General features: G+C 43.0%; 1 protein-coding gene across 2 annotated transcripts in view; it reads right to left on the bottom strand.

Annotated features, from left to right (window-relative positions):
* The window catches only part of dnajc18 (DnaJ (Hsp40) homolog, subfamily C, member 18), a 42,690-nt gene that overhangs the window by 8,675 nt on the left and 7,209 nt on the right, over positions 1–26,806 (bottom strand). For both annotated transcript variants that reach the window (XM_073067577.1, XM_073067576.1), the window contains exons 3-5: positions 26,333–26,478; positions 10,690–10,875; positions 4,223–4,332 (exon numbers count right to left, since the gene is read on the bottom strand). In XM_073067577.1, the coding sequence (XP_072923678.1) occupies positions 4,223–4,332; positions 10,690–10,875; positions 26,333–26,478 (442 nt within the window). The remainder of the gene's footprint in view (positions 1–4,222; positions 4,333–10,689; positions 10,876–26,332; positions 26,479–26,806) is intronic.

Below are 26,806 nucleotides of genomic sequence, written 5' to 3'. Positions count from 1 at the left end.
TGAATCTATGGAATTCGTTGACACAGGTGGCTGCAGAGGCCAAGCCATTTGGTATATTTAAGGCAGAGGTTGATAAGATTCTAAATTAGTCAGGGTATGAAGGGATGCAGGGGGAAGGCAGGAGATTGGGGCTGAGTGGGAAAATGGATCAGCTACGATGTAATGTTAGAGCAAACTCGATGGGCCTAATGGCTTAACTCTACACTTAAGTCTTATGGTCTTATAGCTGTACCCTCTTATTTAAGACACACAAACCAAGGGATTCTTACTATCTACCTAATTTACTCCCACCTCATAATTTTGTATACCTCTTTCAAGTCACCCCTGTGCTCCAGGGTAAACAAATGCAGCCTAAGCAGTCTATCCTTACAGCTGAAAAGCTCCAATCCAGGCAATCTGATGAATTTCCCCTGCATTCTCTCCAACACAATCATATATTTTCTACAATGTGGTGACCAGAACTGCACACAATAATCAAAGTGTGGCCTTACAAATGTTTTTTAAAAATTGAAGAGGACCTTCTTCATTATGGCCACTGAAGCCATATTCCTCATTTACCTACTTATACTGTCACTCTCAGGGTCTGTGGTCTTATACTCAAAGGTCCCTTTTTTCAATCAATGCTCCCTTGAGCTCTACCATTCACTCTGCATATTCTCCCCATATTTGACCTTCCCAAATGTATCATTTTCTCCTGATACCACTGCCCCCAATTCACCGTCTTTCCCACTCCCCACCTTTCTAACTGCCCATCACCACAGATTCCAACCACCGATTCCCCTCCATTCCATGGAGCACTGTCCTCTCCTATCAGATTCTATCTTCTTCATCCCTTTATCGCTTCCACCAGTTATGTTCCAACTCCTGACATCATTCCCACTCTTGACCCTCCCTCATCTGCCCATTACCCCGTCACCTGCATCCACCCAGGACTCACTGGTCCTTACTCCACCTTCTCCCACCTCAACTTTTTTTACACTGACAATCCCCCTCCTTGCTGCTTCCCATCCTGATGATGGTCATGACCTGAAACACTCACTGCCCATTTCCCTCCATATATACTACCTGACCTGCTGAGTTCCTCCAGTTACTTTGTGCATGCCCCAGATTTCCAGCACCTGTAATATCATGTCCTCACTTCACACCTGTCAAGATTAAATTCAATTGCACCGCCCAAATTGTCAGCTGATACCACACTGTGGCCTAGGAAAATCCCCCTCCCCCTCACTAACTACAACCCAACAAATTTCCCATCAGTCCCATTCCCCCCATTTGCTCTCTCTCACTACACTTGGACTCATTTACAGCAGCTATTTACAACCTGAAAAAAAACAGATGTCAAACATCGTTTTGCCCATTCCCATCATTATTCTGCAACCGCATCTTTCCTATTTCCTCATTAAAGTTCCAGCACATTCTATAATACTGATGTCATTCTAACAAGTCCAAAGTTCCTCATTTCCCTCCTAAAGAGTGGACTTACATCTGCTATTTTCAAATACGTGGATAATTTTCAAATCTACTGAAAATATTGGAAGGCAACAACCAATTCTATACACCATCTTCAGAGACACCTTAAAAACCCAAGGTTCTAACTCCAAAGAACCTGAGCATTTGTTCCATTAATTCATTACCAGCTTTTCAAAAAACTTAGCTTATTTGTGATTATCTATTATTCCAGATCTATAGTGTTCCCTTGATTTAGCTTTGCAGAGGACATTTTATCATTTCTCAGCTACTTCTTTATGCCTCAGGATAATACCCCATTTTTCACTAACAGACAAACATTAATTTTTGATAATATTTTCTGATTTTACTTATCTAAGGAAGCTCTCTTAATGTGCTTTTGTATTTTCACTTGACTACCCTTATGCTTTACATTTCCTTTGCCTAAATCTTTCTTTGTTTTATTATCCTTAACTTCTTTTCATTGTCACAGCTTGACTTTTCCATTTGTTTTTGAATTAATACTATAAACTTCTAGGCTATGTACCATATATTTACATGTTAGCCATTGCTGGTTTTTAGTCAGGATGGTGCTGAGAACATTGAGAATATGTACCAAGTGCCAGGTATGAATGGCAGACTGATCGCAAACTACCCACCCTCTTACCCCAACTGTGAAAGGATCTTGATTTCTGACATTGGCCTCATTAATTACCTTATACCCTACCAAGCTTTCAAGCGCCGGCAGCACAGTAGCGTAGCAGTTAGGGTAATGCTATTACAGTGCCAGCTGTAAGATTGGAGTTCAATTCCCACTGCTGTCTGTCAGCTTGTACATTTATCCATGGCTGTGCAAGTTTCCTCTAGTTGCTTCGATTTCCTCCCACATTCCAAAAACATATGGATTAGGGTTAGGGAGATGTGGGCATACTAGTTGGCACAAGCATGGCAAAACCTGTGGGCTGTCCAGCACAATCCTCACTGAACTGATTTGATGCAAACAATGCATTTTACACTGTATTTCGAAGTACATGTGATAACTAAGACTAATCTTTATCCTGCCAAGGAGTTTCCGCACAAAACGTCAACTGTACTCTTTTTCTAGATGTTGCCTGGCCTGCTGAGTTCCTCCAGCATTTTGTGTGTGTTGCTCAGATTTTCAGCATCTGCAGATGCTCTTGTTTTTATCTTTATAACTGCCTCGTGGGCTGAAGGGTGTGTTTCCACACTGCACGTCTCTACAACTGCTCCTTAGTATCAGATTCTCCCAGGTTCCCCTATACAGATGTCAATCTAGTAGGTTCATAGTTCCCATTTTTCCCCATTAGAGATAAAAAGATTATCTTTATCAAAATACATACTTCAAAACATACAATGAACTGTGTTGCTTTGCGTCAATGACCAAAAGAGTCTGAGGATTGCGCAGGGGCAGCCTGCAGTATTTGCCACACCTCTGGTGCTAACATAGCCTGCTCACAACTAACTAACCCCAACTGTACATACTTGGAATGTGGGAGGAAACCGCAGCAACCAAAGGAAACCCATGCGGACATGGGGAGAACATACAAACTCCTTACTGATAGCAGTGGGATTTGAACCACAATCGGTGATCACTGGTGTAGTAAAGCAGCTGGGCTAACCACTATAGTACTGTACCATTCTTCATATTCCCCCTCATCTAAACTCTCTTGCCACTACCCACCACTTGACTACTTACTTTATTGTTGTACTCATAGAACTATATAGTTGATTTACCATGGCAGTGATCCCGGCCCTATTGCAGTCAAATACATCCCAATGGAAAGCCCCACACCACTCCTTGAACCACACAGACATTCAATTCTCAAATCTTATTATAAAGTGAAATAATCAAGGGGAATTTGAGGGGAAAGTTCATCACTCAGAGGCTGATGCAAATGTGGAATAAGCTGCAGCAGAAATGAGAGATGTGAGTTCAACTGTAACATTTAAGAGAATGTTGGATAGGTACATGATGAGAGAGGTATGGAGAGCTATGGGCCAGTTGCAGGTAGATGGAACTAGGCAGAAGACTAGGCTGGCATGGGCCAAAGGGGCTGGTTTCTGTGCTGCAGTGTTCTATGACTCCATTTGCCCTATGCCAATTTGCACATGGTTCCAAAATCATAACCTGTGAAATCTGCTCTTATTTATATGCAGAACCCACTTTGTCCTTTCAACAACATTGATTCCATAAAGGCAAGAGGATCTCTCCTCTCCCAATCCATGTTCCTCTTCAGACTTGGAGGAGAGGTTATTAACTGTGATTCTGGCCTCTAAACTCTCAACATATTTGCTCTATTGTTAAAGATTTTTTGATTCATACTTTAAAGAAATAAATTAACTGTGGGCCACCTGGAGTAAAGACCTTCATATAACCATGCCAATGATTCTCCTTTGTTTAAAAGGAAGTGTTGACTAGCCAATTTGTCTGCATTCAAAAACCCTAAAGATCTACTACAAAGGACTGTCAATTTTGCTTTTGCAAGTAGCAATAAGCAAGAACAAAATCAAGGCAAATCCTACTATTGTAGTTAATATACTTTACAACAGATTAAATGCATATGATATCAACAGAAGTTTGATCTGCAATTTGTGATAACAGGCACTTAACATATTCTTTAAAATGAATATATTGTTTTCTCTCCCAATCGGAAGATACGGTATTCATCTAAGATGTATTAACCATACAAGACACTTGTATTCTTGATGCCATGCAATCTCACCTATCACATCTTCTTAGAAATACAAAACTGACCTGGATTCTATTTTCCTGTTCCTCCTCTTCTGTCCTTTCATTCATATGTCGGCGCCGACGGTAAAAATGGGTGTACGTTGTCCCTCCATTTGTGTAGGCATGAATGTTACCTGATCAAAGCACACCATAGGATTTTCTATTAACCACTTCAAACAGATAATAAGATCCAATAGTTAAGGCAGATTTGTATGAAGTGTAAATAGCTTTACAATATGTATTTAAAATCTATAGACACTAGCTACAGGTCCCAAATCTATAATCCACAAACTGTGTTTATATTTTTCCTGTATTGTTTGCTGGAGAATATGGATATACTTTCTTCCATAACTTCCTAGATTCTGAAATGGTTCTAATGAACTGCAAGGACAACCATAGCCAAGGAATGAGTAAAGGGAAATATTCTGTTAGCCTGAAATCAGCTGCTAAGTACATCCAGTAAGTGCTAAAAGAACTTTGAAAAATCAAAACATCCTCAGACAGATGCAACATGAAAGCAAAAATCACATTCGACATCAAGGCAAAGACAGAGATGGCGGAAACTAATGGATGCAAAATAGCCGAATTTTCAAATGCCATTCACACAGAAATAAGGGTTTTTTGGTAAAATGCACATAGGGACTGGTTAAAAGGTAGAAAATATTAGCAATAAATGTGTAATTTTAAGGGCGTAACACTTTAATGTGGGGAACTATAAATTCTAGGCCCTTATTCTTTTTACCCCCCCCAGTTTATATTGATGAGTAAGATGGGCCTATACTGAAAGCTTAAAAGATGACAGCCGATTTCACTGAAAATTACAAGGTGAAACAGCTTAGGTACTGAAAGACTGTTTTCCTTGGATACAGGGTCCAGTACAAAAGGACACAATTTCAGAATCAGGTTTATTATCAAGGACATATGTTGTGAAAGGTGTTGTTTTGCTGTAGTGGTATAGTTCAGGACATACAAATTTCAAAATGACTATAAATTACAAATAAATTGTGAAATAAGGAATAACAAAGTAGTGTTCATCAGCAATCAGAGTCTGACAGCGGAATGGAAGAAGCTAATCCTAAGTAATTGAGTGTGTTGCTTCAAGCCTCCTGCACCTTGATTGCAGTAATGAGAAGACGGCATTTCCAGAATGGTTAGGGTCCTTACTGATGGATGCAGCCTTTTTGTGACATCACCACTTGAAGATATTCTTGATGATGGGGAAGTTTGTGCCCATGATGGAGTTAGTAGAATCTACAAACCTTTATAGATGCTTTTGACCTTGAATGCTGGAGTCTCCATACCAGGCTGGAATGCACTTAGTCCACCATACATCTATAGGAATTTGCAAATCTTTGTTGACATACAATATCTTCTCAAACTACAAAAAGTAATAGAGCTGTTGACATGCTTTCTTTGTGATTGAGGCCAGGATAGATCATGTATGATGTTGACCCCAGGAACTTAAAGCTGCTCAGCCTTTTACCATGGACCCCTCCATGAATAATGATCTGTGTTTCCTCAACTTCCCCTGTCAGAAGTCTACAATCAACTCCTTGGTTTTGATAACATTGAGAAACAGTAGACCATTTATAAAGTAAAAAGTTTCTTCGCCCTAGACATTATGATTTTCTGGGAATCTCTACCCCAATCACCATCTTCGACACACAAATCAATTGGTTAAAAAAAAAATTGAGATCTATTCATTAACATTGAATGAAGCAGCAGGCTGGAGAGATCATATTGCAACACCTGTTTTTACTTTTGTTGACATCCCACCCATTAAAATATTTCTCAATAGAACTAATTTAAAAAGCAACTTCACTTATTTCAGGGATCTGAAAGGAACAACTTTGTGGTACTTGCAATAAATTGGTTCCATGCTATCTGGTAGATTTATGATGAGAAATGATACTTGTTAACTGGTTGTAACAAGTGAGAAATGTTCTTTCTTTCATATATTTAAATATAGAAAGAAATCAAAGCACGTTTCTCTGATTCTGCATTCTTGTGCTAGATGAACATAGTCCTTCATGCTTTAATCCAAGCTCCAGCATTTTATAAGACTGAACTCCATGTAGACATAATTGATCAAAAAAAATTAGAAAAAAATACAACCTAACCTTCACTAAATAGATTAATTCTTACTTTGAATATTATACAATTACCATTCACCTTGGATGATATCACATTAAAGCTCAAATCAAAGTTTCAATGTGGTATGAAATGGTACAATTTAAGAATACAAGACTTCAATTATTTAAAACAAAAATGCTATGGCACAAGAAAGGTGCATACGGTGCCTGTAAAAAGTATTCATCCCCCTTGAAAAGTTCTCATGTTTTATTATTTTACAACATTTAATCACAGTGGATTAAATTTGGCTTTTTTGACAATGATCAGCAAAAAAACTCATTCCTGTCAAAGTGAAAATAGATCTCTACAAAGTGATCTAAATTAATTACAAATATAAAACACATTAGTCACCCCCTTTAATATGACACACCAAACCATTACTGGTGCAACCAATTGGTTAAATCATGATCTACTTCTGGAGATCTACTTCTACCTGTGTGCAGTCAAGGAGTTTTAATTGATTGTAGTAAAATACACCTGTATCTGGAAAGTCCAACTGCTGGTGAGTCAGTATCCTGGAAAAAAAGTTACACAATAAAAACAAAAGAACACTCCAAGCAACTTGCAAAAAGGTTACTGAAAAGCACAAGTCAGGACACTAGAACATTTCCAAATCGCTGGAGTACAGTTGAGTCAATCTTCAAGAAATGGAAAGAATAAGGCACAGATGTATATTCACTTAGAACAGGCTGTCCTCAAAACCTGAGTGACCGTGCAAGAAGGGGTCTAGTGAGGGATGCCACCAAGAGATCTATGATAACTTTGGAGGAATTATAAGCTTCACTGACTGACATGGGAGAGACTGCACATACTACTACTGTTGCCCGGGTGCTGGGAGAGCGGCAAAACAGAAAACCACTGTTAAACAAACTCACATGAAATTTTGGTTGGAGTTTTCCAGAAGCACATAGGAGACTCTGAAGTCAGCTGGAAGAAGGTTCTATGGTCTGATGAAACCAAAATTGAGCTGTTTGGTTATGAGCCTAAATCACATGTTTGGCGTAAGCCAAACACTGCACATCATTAAAAACACACCATCCCTACTGTGAAACATGGTGGTGGCTGCATCATGCTGTGGGGATGCTTCACTGCAGCAGGTCCCAGAAGGCTTATGAAGGTAGAGGGTAAAATGAATGCAGCAAAATACAGAGAAATCCTGATACAGTCTGTAAGAGAACTGCAACTTGGGAAAAGATTTGTTTTCCAGCAAGACAATGAGCCCCAAACATAAAGCCAAAGCTACACAGGAATGGCTTAAAAACAACAAAGTTAATGTACTGGAGTGGACAAGTCAGAGCCCAGACCTCAATCCAATTGAGAATTTGTGGCTGGACTTGAAAGAGCTGTTCATAATCCCCAAGCAATCTGACAGAGCGTGAGCAGTTTTGTAAAGAAGAATGGTGGAAAATTGCTGCGTCCAGATGTGCAAAGCTGACAGAGACCGATCCACAGAGAATTAAGGCTGTAATTGCTGCCAAAGGTACATCTACTAATTACTGACTTGAAGAGGGTAAATGCTTATGCTTTCAATTATTTTGTTTTATATTTGTAATTAATTTAGATAACTTTGTAGAGATCTGTTTTCACTTTGACACAAAAGATTCTTTTTCTATTGAGCAGTGTCAAAAAAGCCAAATTACATCCACTGTGATAATGTTGTAAAACAATAAAACATGAAAACTTTTTATAGGCACTGTATATAAAATCTGCTGAAAACAGTCAAGGGAACTGAATAGAACAGTGACCTGTTCCCTCTGGTATCTGTGTTCACAGGCAACCATGACACAACAGCTGTAACAGCCTTTTAGTAGCAAGTTAGAAGTATTTCAAACCAATGAACCAGAACTTTGCTTTGTAATTGCTATTTTCTACTGGCATTGATTAGTCTGCAATAGAGTAGGCCACAAAACAAGAAATTTTTAAAAAATCAATCTTAACAGGTCAAATGCCAAGTAGACATTCAAGTTTAAGATGGTGAAACCCTACAACTAATCAGTGGCAAACAAAACAAAGAACACAACTAAATAATAATAACACTTTTTCCAGTAAAATTTCTGGTAAATGAACACCGCAAACAGACAGATGACAAGAAGCGAGGTAGAGTTGAGGGTCAAAGCGAGTCGGTTCGTGGCAAAGTCAAGCCGAAATCGAGACAGAGTCAGGGCAAGCAGAGATGAGGTAGTATAAAGGCCAATCCACCAAACAAAGAGTGAGGAAAGATGCAAGATCAAAGTGGTAGGCCAATTTGGAAAGGTCAAGTAAGGGCTGAAATGTGGGGGTGGAGTCCAGACCCAGAGCGTTTCGAAGCAACACAGCCTGGATCCTGGAGTGAGGAATGACCCGATGCTTTGGACAATTTAAACAGCCAGATTGATAGGCAGGGTGTTGGAACAAGAGGAGAGGGTTGAGACAGGTTTACTCAGCTCTGTGCTGAACTGAGGCTGTGGTCTCCTCCGGGCTTTGTGTCTGTGTACTCACTTTTGTTCTGAATGCTATATGTTTATTTTTATTGTTTACACGATTTGTTTGTTTTTATTCCTCTCTGCATTTTGGGAGTGTGACAGTTTTCTGCTTTTTTTAAAAATGGGTTCTTTTGGGTTTCTTCGTTTCATAGCCGCCTGTAAGGAGACGAATCTCAAGGTTGTATAACGTACACATACTTTGATAATAAACGTACTTTGTACTTGAGGTATTCAATCATGGCAGAACGCAGGCAGAGGAATCCACAGCACTTAATAAAATCTCCCTCTTGAACTCTGAATCAGAACTTCCTGATAGGCATTTAATCATCATACTTTTTAAAAAGTGTTGTCATTAAGATGTCACACAGGGAACCCTAGAGAAACCACTTATGAATTTTGGTAAATGTAACACCTCACAAAACATTAAAAAATATTTCCTGCTGTCTACCTTGCTAACTGTAATGTAATTTCTCACTTTTGCTTCTTTATGCTGTGCAGACATTACAAATCTGGACGAGTAAATCCCATTTGGCCAAACACTGTCTTTGGATTTGAATCACTTAAAACCAAAGATTGCCTGAACAAAGCAGGAATCACCCTCTCCCTCACTTCTTCCACTGAAGACTACCTGGGTTAGTTTTCTTTCCAAACTTGCTGGTTTAAACAAATTAATGACTTCAATTTACAAAGCAACTTCCAAGAATTCAAGATAACCTAAAGTACTTCCCAGTCACTTCTATAATGTAGGAGCAACATCAATAATTTGTACACAGAAAAACCCTAAAAACAACAAAATGATATTGTTCAGAATGCTTTACAGCTATTAAATGAGTCATAAATTCTCATCAGTATACCTGAGAGAATTCACAGCCACTTCAAGCAAAACTAGTAGTTGTTTATACCTCATCTGAAAAGAGGTACCCCAGACTGAGCAGCCACGTCACGAGAATGACTTACTACATTTCAAATTCATAGACTGGGACGCGAACTCTCAATCCCGCTGGTGCTCTCCTGGATTGTGTGCTTAGCCACTGTTCTGTTCACTGTACCTGCTCCCCATATCACCAGCAGCTGGTGCAGTAATTACAAAAATGCATCAGTGTATTTACTTTTGTTGGCATCTTGAGAAGATTCGGCACATCTACAAGGATTCTGTGGAGACTTCTACTGATGGTCTATAGAAAGCATCCTGATGGGTTGCATTTCAATCTGGTATGGCAACTGTCCTCCTCCTGAGCACTGGAACCTGCAGAAAGCTGTAAACACTTCCTAATCAATCATAGGATTGCCACTTCCTTCTAGCCAGTCCATCTTCAGGGTGCATTGCTTCACAGAGGCTAGTAGTAATGTCAAAATGCCCGTCACCCTGGCCTTTCTCTTTTCTCTCTTCTACTTTCAGGGAGTAGATATAGAAACTTGAAAACCCAGACTTAAAAACAGCTTCTTCCCCACTTATGAGACTGCTAAATCAACCACCTATTTCATACCATTTTCCTGACATTGCTGCTGTGTTCTTGTCTATCAGTTCTATGTCTTTCAGTTATTCCATTAATGCCACATTAACATTTCTATTTGCATATCTTCAGATTGCACCATTCACCAAACACAACTCTGCCATTTTGCACTTGTGATTGTAGTTATTATTACTGTGTATACTGTTTACACCATGAGAGTCATACCAACAAAGAATTTCAATGCACCCTGTTGTGTATGACAATAAACTAATGTCATGGCACAACCGACTGAGGCGTGTTATTTTGAAAGGATCTGAAAAAAAGTTGCTACGTTTTAACCTGGCTTACAGTTTTATCAAGGGATAAAACAATTTGCATTTATATTAGTCAATACTATTATGAACACGCTGATCTTTCTGCAAGATTGTATTATAATACCAACCTGTTGGAAATCTTCCACCAAAAAACATGTTGAATACATCTTCAGGTGTTATATCAGCTTCAAATTCTTGATAATGGCTTGAATTGTTAGTATAAGGACTGCGGATGGTTGTTGATTCCTCTCTACGATGATCATACTGATATCGCTTTTCTGGATTGCTCAATATGGCATACGCATTTCCTATGGCTAAAACAAACATAGCTTTGGTTAACTAACATTAGTCTCAGACTTACAACTGATAACCAAATTAACCATGAACTTAAAACTTTCCCTTTACAATTCAGTTCTTAAGATTAAAAAGCCTTTCACCTTCAATTATTTCTTCACCTGTTACTGATCTATGTCCATGGATCCTCAAGTCACTATTTCTATCTTTACACTTTTATAAATGTGCTCTATTCTGTTCTTTAGGTCCAAAGTTATTGGCCTCACATTGTTGACGGTGAAATTCATTTAGCCACAATTTTGCCCATTTCCTGTTGTATGGTTTCACCTACCTTATTTATGAGACCTTTGTATCATCAGCAAACAAACATGCATGACTTTCAATCCCATCATTCATGTGACTAGTAAATAGTTGAGGTCCCACAACCTTTATGGACCATTTGTCACAACTGGTGTTATTGCCTAATATTCACACTCTGACTCCTGCCAGTCACCTAGTATCTTTATCAGTTCATCAACTTACCCTCAATTCGGAAGAACTTTAGCAAAAGTTAAAAGATTTCAACAAATTTATTCCCATGCACTGCTTCAGTCGCTTCTTCAAAAACTTCAATCAAATTCATCAGGTATGATTGCTTTTCATTCTTTTTTCTGGCCTCTGACTACCCATTGCTCCCAAACACGCAATTTCTCCTAATTGTGCAATTTATTGATGTTCATATATCTGGCACATTAATAGTAGCTTCACATTTCCCTCTTTCAAACACAACACTGACCATGATCATTTTATGATGGCTATTAGATAAATGCTCACACACCAAGCCTGCTGACTAAATCAGGCTTGAAATTAAAAAGTGCATCCTTCCAGTAACCTTCAGAGAAATGTTGCCAGTGTGAAGAATTAATATAGAATAAATAAGGAGAAACCCCTTCGCTTGCTGTTCACCACCATCATCCAATTTTCAAGTGATTGAAGGGACCAAGATAATCAAAAACATACCCAGTGGAAATGAAAATGTACGTGATCAGGATTATACTTCCTGCCTATTCAAAGGAAATTTTATTTAAACAGTTAATACATTCACAGGTGTAGAAACTAAGCAAAAACAAATGAGAATAAATGGGTAACTCTGCCTAAAAGCTAGCTGAGGAACAAGATTAAACTGACAAAACTTTCAAGAACCTTCCAAACTTTTGGTGGCAAATGATGAGGAGATTGTTCAAGAGGTCAAATAAACTTCAGAATGTAAAAGATGCAATCAAAATGATCTTAATCCAGTCATCAATTTTGCAATATTTAGAAAGGTTGAACCTATATATTTTTGAGGTTGTGAAATTTGTTTCTTGGGTCACTGGGCAGAGCTTTATTGACATATAAGAGTAAGCTGGATGCTTGGTCAAAGAAAAATAGTACAAAAGTAATGTGTTCAAAACTATTTATTCAAAAGAATATAAACATTTGTTGGATATATGACTTGCAATATTATGCATATCTACTTAAGCTCTGTTCATCTAAAAAGAATTAAAGTCCACTGATGTTGAACAGACAGAATCTTAAGAGTCCTCAGTTTTCTGAGAACATTTTATAATGGTCAGCCTTTCATTTTCAATATTAAGTGGGCAATGATTCAAGTCTCCTTGATCTTACACTTCAAGAGTTCAGAAATCAGACAAACATTATAATCCAATGCAGCAGAATTGCAAAATTATTAATGCAATATAATGAGGATTTTAGGGTAACTAAACTGGCAGGCTTTTCAGACTACAGGATGTTATTCAAAATTAATGCTCCAACACACCTTTAATTTGATGTTATGCTTCATGATAATAAATTTTCAAGTGAATCGGCTAAGTTAAAATGGTATCATAAATTTTCAGGTGAACCCAGAAAGTTGAGACGAGCACAGAGGACCCTGGACCCAGAGCACTAAGGGGAGTGTGGGCATCAGCTCCCAGTTTGCCAGATGCCAAACCAGTGGGATTTCTGAACAACGGATTACCAAAGTTGTCCTGTGCTTGGCTGTCATTGTTTATTGCTACTTTTCTCTGATTTTTCTGCCTAACAGTGCGGCTCCATCAAAAGGAATGCATCTGGTTTCGTACTTCTTGATAGATTTAAATCAGTCTAAGATCTTAAATCTGTTGTAGTGTTCAAACTGAACATTTATGTTCAAGAAACACACACAAAATGCTGGAGGAGCTCAGCAGCAGGCCAGGCAGCCTTCATGGAAAAAAGTACGGAGAATCAATGTTCATGGCATCAGGTTGGAGGCTACCCAGATGGAATACAAGATGTTTCCCCACACTTCCTACCTAAGATACACAAACCCCGCTTGTCCAAGTAAACCCATTGTTTCAGCCTGTTCCTGCCCCACTGAACTCACGTTGGCTTACCTCGACTCTGTTTTATCCCCTCAGTTCAGTCCCTTCCTACCAACATCCATGACACCTCACACACTCTTACTCTTTTCAAGGATTTCAAGTTCCCTGGCACCTATCATCTTATGTTCACAATGAATGTCCAGTCCCCTATATACCTCCATCCCCCACAGGGAAGGCCTCAAAGCTCTCTGTTGTTTCTGGACACCAGAACTGACCAGTTCCCCTCCACCACTCTCTTCTCTGCCTAGCAGAACTCTGTCCTCACTCTCAACAACTTCTCCATTGGTTTTCCCCATTCGTTCAAACAAAAGGCGTAACCATGTGCACTTGCATGGGTCCCAACTACATCTGCCTGTTTGTGTGCTATGTGGAACAGTCTATGTTCCAAGCCTACACTGGTGACTGGCCGCACTTTTCCTACACTACACTGATGACTGCATTAGCGTTGCTTCCTGCACCTGTGTTGTACTCACCAGCTTCATCCACTTTGCCTCCAGCTTCTGCCCCACCCTCAAATTCACCTGGTCCATTTCTGACACCTCCCTCCCCTTTCTTGATCTCACTGTCTCTATCTCTGGAGACAGCTTATCCACTGATGTCTGTCACAAACCTACGGATTTTCACAGCTTCCTGGACTTTACCTTTCCCACCCTGCTACTTGTAAAAATACCATTCCCTTCTCTCAATTCCTCTGTCTCCGCTGCATCTTCTCTCAGGATGAAGCCTTTCATCCTAGAATGAAGATGTCTTCCTTTTTAAAAGAAAAGGGTTTCCCTCCCTCCACTATCAACGCTGCCCTAAGCCGCACCTCTTTCGTTTCACGCACATCTGCCCCTACCCCATCCTCCCACCACCCTGCCAGGGATAGGGTACCTCTTGTCCTCACCTACCATCACACCAGCCTCCGCTTCCAGCATATAATTCTCCGAAACTTCTGCCACCTCCAACACCTACCCCTGCACCTCCTCCCTCACTACCATCCAGGGCCCTATGCAGTCCTTCCAGGTGAGGTGACACTTCACCTGTGAGGCTGTTGGGGTCAATTACTGCACTCGGTGCTCCTGGTGTGGCTTCCTGTTTATCAGTGAGTCCCAACATAGACTGGGAGACTGCCATACCCTGTCTGCCAGAAAAAGTGGGATCTCCCAGCGGCCTCCCTCTTTAATTCCATTTTCCAATCCCATTCCAATATGTCCATCCATGGCCTCCTTTGCTGTCATGATGAGGCCACACTAAGACTGGAGGAGCAACATCTTATATTCCATTTGAGTAGTCTCCAACCTGATGACATGAATATCAATTTCTCAAACTTCTGGTGATGCCCCTCACCCCCTGCCCTTCACCATTTCCTTGTCTATCCATCACCTCGCTCTGGTGCTCCTCCCCCCTTTTTCTTCTTTCTTTCTTTCTCTTTCACCAATCAACTTCCCAGCTCTACTTCATCCCTTCCCCTCCGGGTTTCACCTGTCAACTAGTGTTTCTCTCTCCCCTCCCCCACCTTTTAAACCTACTCCACAGCTTTTTTTCTCCAGTCCTGCTGAAGGGTTTTGGCATGAAACGTCGACTGCACTTGTTTCCATAGATGCTGCCTGGCCTGCTCAGGCCCTCCAGCATTTTGTGTGTGTTGCTTGGATTTCCAGCATCTGCAGGTCTTCTCTTGCTGGTCTACAATGTACTGTGTATGTTAATCAAAATGGCTTCTTTGGTTTGCTAGAGTAGGAATGCTTTTATGTTTGATAAGTGTTTTCTCTCGCAGTTGTTTAGCTTTGGACTTGCTGATATGGGGATTGTATTCATTTTTTAACCAATAGGGAATGTTATTTTGTCTTGTGAGGCTGGGAGCTTGGGGGTTTCACGGTATTTTCAGGGGAGGCGGGAAAGAGACGCCGAGGAAGGTGGACGTGCGCTGCACTGCTCGGTCGACCACCGGGGTGGTCCCAGGTGCGAGGACGTGGAGGTTGGAGGAAAGTGATGAGGAGTTGAATGGTTCGATGGTTGAGCTCCAACGATGTGCACTAAACTGACTGAACTTTGATAAGTTGGCGCCTTTTACTTTATTTTCTTTTCCTTCATATATATTGTATTGCATAGTACTCTTTTAGTTTTAGTAACATCTTTAAAGTGTATTCCATAACGGTATCTGGTGTGTGTACGCGCGGCATAAACTTGATTCTCACAGCACCTGCGTGTACGGGAGGTGGGGTTGGTGTGTGGCTGGATCTCCTTTTCCCCTAGACATATACCAGCCTGTTGGGTAAGTGTTACATTTGTGGGGTGCTCGTCCCGGATTGGATTGTCAGGGGCTGTGGAATCGCGCAGGCAGCAGTGCGGAGATGGACAGAGATAAGATTGTTAACTGGTGCGAGTTGGAAGATGTACTGGTGCAGTATGCCTGTGTAGTGAGCGGAGTGGATGCGCATGTGTGTTGACTACAGGACTTTGAATCGGCAAACTATCCCTGATCAATATACTGGCCCGAGGGTCGAGGACGTGTTGGCCTGCCTGAGCGAAGCAAAGTGATTCAGTGTGCTGGACTTAAGAAGTGGGTATTACCAGATCCCAATGAGTGAGGGGCGAAAAAGAGAAGACAGCCTTTATCTGCCCGCTGGGGTTCTTCCAGTTCGAACGAATGCCCCAAGGCATATAGGGGGCCCCAGCCACCTTCCAGAGGCTCATGGAGAGGACTGTGGGGGATATGAATCTGTTGGAGGTGCTGGTGTACTTGGACGATTTGATAGTGTTTGGATCGACTTTGGAGGAACATGAAGAGCGGCTGTTAAAGGTACTAAGCCGGCTTAAGGAGGAAGGGCTGAAGCTTTCCCTGGACAAATGCCAGTTCTGCAAGTCGTCGGTCAGCTATGTTGGCCATATCATTTCGCAAGAGGGAGTGGCTACTGATCAAACCAAGATAGAGGCCGTGACCACCTGGCCGAGACCCCAGAAAGTGGGCGCTCTGCGCTCATTTTTGGGGTTCTGTGGGTATTACCGCCGGTTCGTGAAAGGATACGCCAGAATATGTCACCCATTGACTCAGCTGTTGTGTGGCTATTCCCCGCTGGGAAAGTAAAGGAAGGGGGACCGGAGGCAAGACGCTGGAGGATACTGGAACAGGCGGAACCTTTTGGCTCGAGATGGGATGATCAATGTGAAGAGGCATTCCGATCTTTGAAAAGGGCACTGACCCAGGCCCCGGTGTTGGCTTTTGCTGATCCCCAAAAGCCATATGTGCTGCACACGGATGCCAGCCGAGAGGGTCTCGGGGCTGTTCTGTACCAGGAGCATGGCAAAGCATTGAGACCGGTAGCCTTTGTCAGCCGAAGCTTGTCGCCATCTGAGAGAAACTATCCCACTCACAAGTTGGAGTTCCTGGCACTGAAGTGGGCGGTGGTGGACAAGTTCAGCGATTACCTGTACGAAGCCAAGTTTGAGGTGAGAACGGATAACAATCCTCTCACTTATATTTTGACTTCGGCTAAGCTGGATGCCACAGGACATCGGTGGCTGGCGGCCTTGTCGGTATATGATTTCAGCCTGAGGTACCGCCCAGGAAGCAAGAATGTCGATGCGGATGCTTTGTCATGTCGGAAGCCGGGGGAACAGGAAAAGGACGAGGGGTGGGAGAGTGTCCCTGCCCCTGGAGTGAAGGCTATGTGTCAGTTTGCTATCACGGTGAAGGCCGAGGGAAGAGGAAGGCTGGAGCGAGCAAGGACCATTTGGGGGTTTTTGACAACGCCATACCCCTAGCTTACTGTGACCTGACCGCACTGCGGACTAAACAGTTGCTGGAACTGAGTCCGGGGGAAGTGGCAGCTGCTCAGCAAAATGACCCAGGTCTTGGCACTGTGTGGAGAGCGGTAGAGAAGGGGGATGTGGCATTGGCTGAGAAGGCGAAACACCTGTCCGTGCCTCTGTTATTGAAGGAGTGGCCTCGGTTAAAGTTATAGAACCAAATCTTGTACCGGGTCACAGCACCTCAGGACCAACCCCGCCATTGGCAACTGGTCCTGCCGGAGGAGTATCGGCAGGCTGTACTCCAGGCCTTACATGATGATTCTGGACACTTGGGGGTGGAAAAGACCTATGGATTACTCAAAGACCGGTTCTACTGGCCCCGGATGAGGGGGGAGGTTGAAGAATACTGTAGGGGATGCAGTCGTTGCATCCAAAGGAAGACCCTGCCAGCGTCGATGGCTCCACTGTCGCACTTGCAGAGTGCGGGACCTCTGGACCTGGTATGTATGGATTTTCTGTCGATTGAGCCTGACACCAGCAACACCGCGAATGTCTTAGTCATCACCTATCACTACACTCGCTATGCTCAGGCATTTCCCACTAAGGATCAGAAGGCGACGACAGTGGCAAATGTGTTATGGGAGAAGTATTTTGTTCATTATGGCCTTCCCAGGCAGATCCATAGTGATCAGGGGCGGGACTTTGAGAGCCGCCTTATCCATGAATTACTGACTATGCTTGGGGTTGAGAAATCCAGGACTACCCCTTATCACCCACAGGGAGATCTGCAGCCAGAGAGGTTCAACAGGACCCTGTTGGATATGCTCAGGACGCTGGAGATTGGGCAGAAAAATAAGTGGAGTCGTCATATTGGACAATTAGTTCACTGTTACAATTGTACTCGCAATGATGCTACAGGGTACTCGCCCTATTATCTGATGTTCAGGCAGGAAGCTAGGTTGCCCATTGACTTGTGTTTTGGGGCTGAGGTGGGTGAATTACCCGGGAAGCCCTATCTAAAGTATGTGTCCGATATGAAGAGGGAGTTACAGAGGGCGTACGAGTTGACTGAGGTGGCGGCTACCAAACAAAATCAGAGGAATAAAATGAGGTATGATCAAAAGGTGAAGTTTGCCCAATTATTGCTGGGCGACCGGGTCCTTTTACGGAATTTGGGACTCCCTGGTAAGCACAAGTTGGCAGATCGATGGGCAGCCAGCCCCTATGTAATAGAGAGCCAGATGCCGAATCTACCAGTTTACCGGGTGAAACCTGAGGATGGGAATGGGCCTATCAAAGTACTCCATCGGAATCACCTGCTGCCACTGGGCCAAGCGGTGCGGGTGGACAAGGAGCCAGAGTGGGAGATTGTGCCTAGTACAAGGACTCTGCGAGGATGTGGAGTGAGGGAGGAGGCCACTGCTGAAGAGCCGAGACGGGTCCTTAACCCGGGAATGGATACCGATTCGGAAGATGACGACTCAGATGAGCGGCCCCTGCTCCCATTCGCTGGCACTCCAGTACCAGAAGAGGAGGCTCCTGCCCCTTCCCCTACTGAGTTGGGCGAGAGGAGGGAAGGTGTTGATGGTCAGATGGAGAGGCAGCCAGTGTAAGGGGGAGAGAGGGTGGAACCCGAACATGAGCCAGAGGGTTCTCAGGTGAGGGGGGAACCCCGTGGGGGGGGGGGGGGGGATGGTCTGACAGGTAGACCTGGAGTGTCCGAGGCAGAGGGTTCGCAGGTGAAGAGGAAGCCCAGTGAGGGGGAAGGGTCGGCAGAAGAGGTACGGAGATCTCAGAGGAGTAGGCGCCCCCCAGAGCAGTTGACATATGTGGTGCCAGGAGAACCGAGTGTGATTTCTACTGCTCTGGGAAGTTATGTCGCTGCTTTCTGCACCTGGGTTGGGTTTTGTGTTTTGCAAGAAACCTTGGGGAACTCTAGTAATGTCATGAGGGCATGACATTTGCTGGTGGGGGGAGAATGTACAATGTACTGTGTATGTTAATCAAAATGGCTTCTTTGGTTTGCTAGAGTAGGAATGCTTTTATATTTGATAAGTGTTTTCTCTCGCAGTTGTTTAGCTTTGGACTTGCTGATATGGGGATTGTATTCATTTTTTAACCAATGGGGAATGTTATTTTGTCTTGTGAGGCTGGGAGCTTGGGGGTTTCACGGTATTTTCAGGGGAGGCGGGAAAGAGACGCCGAGGAAGGTGGACGTGCACTGCACTGCTCGGTCGACCACCGGGGGTAGTCCCAGGTGCGAGGACGTGGAGGTTGGAGGAAAGTGACGAGGAATGGTTCGATGGTTGAGCTCCAACGATGTGCACTAAACTGACTGAACTTTGATAAGTTGGCACCTTTTACTTTATTTTCTTTTCCTTCATATATATTGTATTGCATAGTACTCTTTTAGTTTTAGTAAAATCTTTAAAGTGTATTCCATAACGGTATCTGGTGTGAGTTTGATACTGTGTGTGCGCGCGGTATAAACTTGATTCTCACAGCACATGTGTGTACGGGAGGTGGGGTTGGTGAGTGGCTGGATCTCCTTTTCCTCTAGACATATACCAGCCTGTTGGGTAAGTGTTACACTGGTATTATGTTCAAGGCGTCAACTTGAACATGAAGTACATCAAAAAGTAAATCTTCACTAAAAGGGCAAGAAAGATCCCTGGTTACTTTGCAGAGGTCACCTCAAATATGTGTACTTAAAAGATCCAAAAGTTTTTATACATTTGAATTGCAACATGGGGAGAAAACAAAAATCCCCAGGAACTATGTTTCTCCCCTTGTGGTTCAACAGTTGTGATCAATCTGTAGTAGAAGATGAAGTTAAGTAGAAAAAGATGGAATGGTGTGTTTGTGTATTGTTTCAACGAGAAACTTTGGCTGGGATAGATGCTGTTATGATCCTGGCAAGATAGCACTGATCTCACTAACTTCCAAAACAAAAGGTCTTAACCTCAAACCCAGGAAGTTTTGCAGATGCTGGAAATAATGAGCAACACATACAAAATGCTGGAGAAATTCAGCAAGTCAAGCAGCATTTATGAATGTGAATAAACAGTTGGACTTTTGGCTAAAATCCTTCATCAGGACTGGAAAGGAACGGGGCAACATCCAGAATAAAAAGGTTGGGGGCAATATCCCCTCCAATTTGTCATGACCAGTGTGTGCAAAAATCTTCTACTGTGCAATTTTTTGCTCAGTGATGGCAATGACATGTGCACACTGAATTAAATTAAAAACAGTATAAATAAGCCATTTATAAAATCTGCAAACAAATCATCGCCAACACCATGCTGTCAACACTATCTGCATTAGAAGCCGGGAAAGGAAATACGATTGTGTACAATCATGAAATACACTAACATGCCAACCAGGTAGGGGTGACGATTTTTTTGTGCGCAGTTTAAATTCCTTTGTGCACTAGTAGCAAAAGATGTGAGTGCGTGCTCACAAACACCTGAGAGGGAACATTGGCTGTACATTGGAATGAACATTGGAAGTACAAGCTGGCAAGTGATAGGTGAGGGGGAAGGTAAACGGGTAGAGGAGGGAGGGAATGAAGAAGCTGGGAGTGTACAGGTGGAAGAGGTAAAGCACTGAAGGAAGAATCTAATAGAAGAGGACAGTGAACACGGAAGAGAGGAGGAGGGAACCAAAGGGAGATGACGGGCAGGTGAAAAGAGCACGAGTACAGGGCAACCAGAATGGAGAATGTTAAAAAAAGAGTAGGAGGAAGGTGGGGGAAGAAAATACACTAAAAGTTGGAGAAATTGATGCCCATGCCAGGTTGGAGTTTGTACTCCTTCCCCTCCCTCCATCTTTTTATTCTGGCTTCTGCTTCCTTCCTATCAAGTCCTGAAGGGTCTCTGCACAAAAAGTTGACTGTTTATTCTGTTCCATCGACTGTTTATTCATGTTCATAGATGCTGCCTGACTTGCTGAGTTCCTCCAGCATTTTGTGTGTGGTCTTACTGCAAGGCAAGTAGCAGATTATTAATGGGAATGCATTTGTCTTTAGCTAGCACTCACTGCCAATTTATCTTCATAAAGTTAGTGCACAAGATAAAGTACAAGTATATGCTATTGACATACAGCACCCTAGGCAAGAGAGGCAATGAAACAAATCTGAGTAAAGGCTTTAAGGCTTTGCTGAATATAAAATACAAGGGAAGCTAAGTACTCAGTGTATGATGTCACAATAAAATCAGTCTTAACCAGACTGCAGTGGAAAGGATAAGCTGCATAGATAACTGCTTAAAAGGCCAAAGAGCTTCCCAATGCCGTGAGTATGTAAGAAAGAAGTATTGGTACATTTATCTTTCAAGGCCTGGTGAGGACCATCAACTATTATCAGCACAATGCTTGGAGGTCTGTCGTCATTACAACAAGTTGGACAAACTGGGTTTACTCAATCATCACTAAAGTCTTCAAGGCTAATTGGTGACTTGTAGAGGCTTATAAAATTATGAAAAATCACAGAAAGGTTAGAAAGCAAGAATCTTTTTTTTGGGGGGGGGATCTGGAACTAGAGAGCACAGGTTTAAGGAGAGACAGGAGAAACTTGCAAAGAGATCTGAGGGTTAAGTGTTAAGAGAGGGTTAAGGATTAAGTGCTTCCACACGGAAGGTGGTTAATATCTGGAATGAGCTGCCTGCCAAGAGATACAATTACATGTTTAAGTGGCATTTGGACGGGTATTTTCTGTGCTATGATTCTAAGAGTCTGAGTAGATTTGCTTTACAAATGAATTTTCCCTTCAAATGAACTAATAAAGCAAGCGGCAACCATCCATGCTTCTATAAAAGCAATCTGAAGCTGAGCACTATCAGCTGCCCTCTTTTAGCACACAGTAATCAGTGCTAGAAGGCTCAAGAAAAGGCAGCTGTCAATCCCAGGAGATCATGGGTTTTCGCCTCTGGTGGACTGGGTTAAGCAGTGCACGCTGTTGACTGTGGAGTCCAATGCGGGAGTAAGTCCTTGCCATACTGCATACAGCAGAACTCTGAGGCAGCTGACGTCTTGCGCAGCTTGGACACGGAGCGGTCGGCAGGCTCACTCTTCCACTGCTTGCTGCATCAAGAGACCATTTTTCACCTCCTGCTTCCAGGCACAGCTGTCTGAGGCGAGTGACTACCACACGTTGGTGCTAATACCAAGGGCCTTGAGGTCGCACTTTCAGGTGTCCTTGGAGCGCAGCTTGGGTCTTCCTGTTGGTCACTTTCCAGAATTCAGCTCCTCAAAGAGAAGGTCCTTGGGTATACGCCCATCTGCCACGTGCAAGACGTGGCCTGGCCAGCACATACGGCTCTGCTTGAAGAAGGTGAACATGGAGGTGGTGCTTGCTCTCTCAAGCACTGTGTTGCTGGTAACCTTGTCTTCCCAGTTAATACCAAGTATGTGTCAGAGACAGCGCATATGCAAAATGTTGAGCCGCTGCTCGTTTTGTGCGCAGGGTCCAAGTTTTGATGGAACAGAGCAAAGTGCTCAGCACACAGGCTATGTACACCTGGACTTTGGTGCTCAGGAAGAGTCTGTTGTTGACCCAGACTCTCTTAGTCAACTTTGAGATCTTGTAGCTCCTGCTGTGAGTGAGTTGCGACATCAGCAAACAGGAAGTCTCTGAGTAGCCTTATCTACGCTTTGGTCCTCGCTCTAAATCTTGACAGTCTGAAGAGGTTTCCGTCTGATTTTGAATGGAGATAAATGGCCTCAGTGGCCAAAGGCGGACGTGAGCAGGACTGCAAAGATGCCGAACAGCGTCGGAGCAAGGACACACCCCTGTTTTACCATGCTAAGGATGTTAAAGGGCTCTGATGAGGAGCCGTCGAACACAATGGTCCCCTTCATGTTGTCCTGAAATGATCTGATGATACCGATTAGGATTGGGGAGCAGCCAATCATGGCAGGGATCTCAAAGAGGCCCTTTCTACTCATAAGGTCGAATGCTTTAGTAAGATCGATGAAGGCGATGTAGAGGGGTTTCTGCTGTTCTCTGCACTTTTCCTGCAGTTGCCTGAGAGAGAAGATCGTGTCGATGGTGAACCGCTCTGCTCTGAATCCACACTGCAACTTGAGACAGACCCTGCCCGTAAGCAGTTGGAACATCTTCAGGGTGACTCGAGCAAAAAGCTTCCCACAAGTGAGATGCTGCAATAGTTGTTCCAGTTTCTCCTGTCTCCCTTGTTCTTGCAGAGAGTGATGATGTTTGCATCCCTCATGTCTTGGGGTACGCTGCCTTCTCTCCTACACTGGTAGACGATTTGGTGCAGCTCTGGGAAGAGGGCGCCCTTGGCACAATTAAGAGCCTCAGAGGGATGCCATCTTTTCCTGGTGCTTTCCCAGAAGAAAGTGCTTCCATTGCCTCACTGAGTTCCTCCAGTGTGGGGTCTACATGAAGCTCAATCGTGGCGGGCAGAGGTTCAATGGTGTTCAGAGCTTTTTCTGTAACGACAATCTCTCCGGCACACAGCTCCGAGTAATGTTCTTCCCAGCGTTCCATCTGTTTTGCTCTGACCTCTCCCATTGATGACTTCAGTGGAGCAGTCTTGCTCTGTAATGGACCAATGGCTTGCTTGATTCTGTCATGCATTCCTCTGGTGTTGCCAATGTCAGCAGCCTCCTGGATCTTGAAGCAGAGCCGGGGCCAATAGTCATTAGCACACTGCCTGGCAGCCTGTTGAACTTTGTTCCGGGTAGACCAGAGCATTTGCAGATTATTCTCGCTAGGAGAGGACTTGTACGCTGCCAGTGCTTTTCTCTTCTCTTCAATCAAAGGCAACAACACTTCAGAGTGGGCCTCAAACCAGTCAGCAGACTGTCTTTTTTCCGAAGGTGGATACTGCAGTGTTGTAGATGGTGTCCTGCAAGTTTCCCCATCTCTTGCTGACATCGGTGTTAGAAGAGCCAAGCAGAGCTTCCTCCAGGGCTTTCACAAACTTGGCCATCTTTACAAGTATTGCTGGTGTCAATGCATCGCCTCCCCTCCCTTCCGGTATGATGAAATCTTCTGGGCTGAAGTCTACCTTGCTGCACACGAGGGAGTGGTCAGTGTCGCAATCTGCACTCTAGTAACTGCGCATCACCTTGACAGTCTGAAGACTGCTGGGTCTTGCCAGGATGAGATCAAGTTGATGCCAATGTTTGGACCTCAGATGTCTCCATGACACTTTGTGCTAAGGCTTGGTGGTGAAGAAGGTGTTAGTGATGCAGAGATCATGTTGGCAGCAAAGTTCAAGGAGGCACTGGCCACTTTCATTCATCTTTCCAGGTCCGAACTGTCCCTAACAGGAGGGCCATCTGTGGCGATCGCTCCCAACTCTTGTGTAAAAGTCACCAAGAATTAATAGGGACTCTTGAGAAGGGACTTCTTTTATGGCAGCGCTGAGTTCCTTATAGAACTTATCCTTAAATTCCTAGGTAGAGGTTATTGTAGGCACGTAAGCACTGATAATGCTAACCAGACCCACAGACATTTGAAACTGAATCCTGAGCAGTCTTCCAGTTCCTTCAGATGGTGGTATGATGGCACCAACTAGGCTGTTTCTTATGGCGAAGCCAACCTGAATCCTTACTTCGTTCACCGTGATCGAAACACTTTGTCTAGTTTTACGCTAAGTGTATGACACTGAGCAGTTCCTAGTAGATGTCTGGTTTAGTGCAGGGACTAGCAGTGAGTACAGGTGTCCCCTGTTTTTCGAACGTTCGCTTTACGTCAACTTGCTGTTATGAAAGACCGACATTAGTTACCTGTTTTCGCTAACAGAAGGTGTTTTCACTGTTACGAAAAAAGACAGCATATGAAAAAGACAGTGTGTGAAAAAAGGCAACACACGCTGAGCAGACCAGCTCCTCCCCTGGAACTGCGTTCTAGCCGGCACTGCTTAAACACGTGCCTGTGAGCATCTGTGTTTTATGTCGATTTATTTTGTGCATCCATTAGCAAGGTGAGTTCTAAGGTATCCGAAAAGCCTAAAAGAGTGTCTAAGGGTATTACACAGCGTAAAACTAGACAAAGCGTTTTGATCATGGTGAACGAAGTAAGGATACACTGCGTTGGGCTAAGGGTTTGTGGAAGTTGATGAAGATGATGTTGAAGAGGTTTTGGCATCCCATGACCAAGAACTGACAGATGAAGAGCTGATGAAAAGGAAAGGATAACAATTGAAGCCGAATGCAGTAGTGAATGGCCCGAAAGTGAAGACGTCCAGGAACTGAATGTGAAGCAATTGCATGAGATTTTCACTGCGATTGACAACGCTGCAATGATTGCAGAAAAGTATGACTTTAATTTTGAAAAGGTACGTAGGTTTAGGGCAGGTTTGCAGGATGGTTTGAGTGCTTACAAAAAACTGTATGATCGAAAAATGCGCGCGGCTAAGCAGTCAAGCATACTGTTGTTTCTCAGGTCTTCCACATCAGCCACAGCAGACAACGAAACTCGACCTTCCACATTGAGGCAGGCAGACATAGAAGGTGACCTGCCTGCCCTGATGGAAACAGACGACGATGAGATGACACCCCAGTGTCCCACCACCCCAACCTCCGACGACTCAGCCTAACACACCATCAGTGTCCTCACTGTCTTCCCAAGTCCGGTAAGTGAAATTACACTGGGCGTACATTATTTCTACTTTATACAGGATGTGTATTTTTATGTGTTATTCGGTAGCTTCATGGCTTAAAGGTTACTGGAAAAAGTGCTTTTGCCGGGAGAACTTGTGCTGTGTGTTTTTGCCGGGGGCGCTTGCGCCGTGTGTTTTTGCCGCGAGTGCTGCTGAGAGCGCTTGCGTGAAATTTTCGCTGCGGTGGACAGTGCTGCAATAATTGTAGAAAAGTATTCCTACATTATATAGGCTGTGTATTTATCAGATCATTCCTGCTTTTACTATATGTTACTATTATTTTAGGTTTTATGTGTTATTTGGCATGATTTGGTAGGTTATTTTTTGGGTCTGCAAATGCTCACAAATTTTTCCCATATAAATAAATGGTAATTGCTTCTTCACTTTATGACATTCCGGCTTACGAACCGTTTCATAGGAACGCTCTACCTTCAAATAGTGGGAGAAACTTGTATCTAAACTAGAGGACCAAGTGTGCTCTAATTAGGCAGCAAGATTCAGGGTACCAGTGCAAAGAGCTTATTAAAAATAAATGACTGTTTTAGGGAAAGGACCCAATAATTAAACCAATAATAAAACAACCATTAAGTTTCATAAATTGCTTATGGCTTTAATTAAAATTTTAAGACTTCTATTAACTTCTGGCAGTTAATGTAATGAATATCCTTATTATTTTAGAGGTCTGATTTATCAATAAAATACTATTTTGACATAAAATTAGATAATGTTTCTACCTTTAAATGCATCTGTTGCTCCAGGGGCACAGTTTTTATCTGGGTGGAATTTCAATGCCAGCTTCCTATAGGACTTCTTCAAATCTTCATCATCAGCATTTATATCAACTCCCAAAATTTCATAGTAATTCTTACATCGTTTTATCCTGCAAAACATTGATGTTAAAATTCACAAACTGATAACCTGTGATCTGGAAGTTCCACTTAGGGTTTTGGCGTAAAAGAGAAGGTCAGAATATCGCAAATACTTGGTGTTTGCCTAGCTTCAAGATCCACAGCCACCTGAGGGACCAGAATCAAAATGAAGCATTTCACTTATAGCAGCTCACCAAAGGCAAATTAATTTATTCAACTTGCATGACTGTCTTAAAATATGAAACAGCATTCAGTTTAATATTTCTTACAAATGTGACAGTCAGAGATTCTTCTGTGACAAATAAGTTCTATCCACATTTACTGGGAAGATACACGCGT

Source organism: Hemitrygon akajei, chromosome 15, assembly GCF_048418815.1.
Source record: "Hemitrygon akajei chromosome 15, sHemAka1.3, whole genome shotgun sequence".
NCBI lineage: Eukaryota > Metazoa > Chordata > Chondrichthyes > Myliobatiformes > Dasyatidae > Hemitrygon > Hemitrygon akajei.
This window is presented reverse-complemented; position numbering and strand designations above follow the sequence as displayed.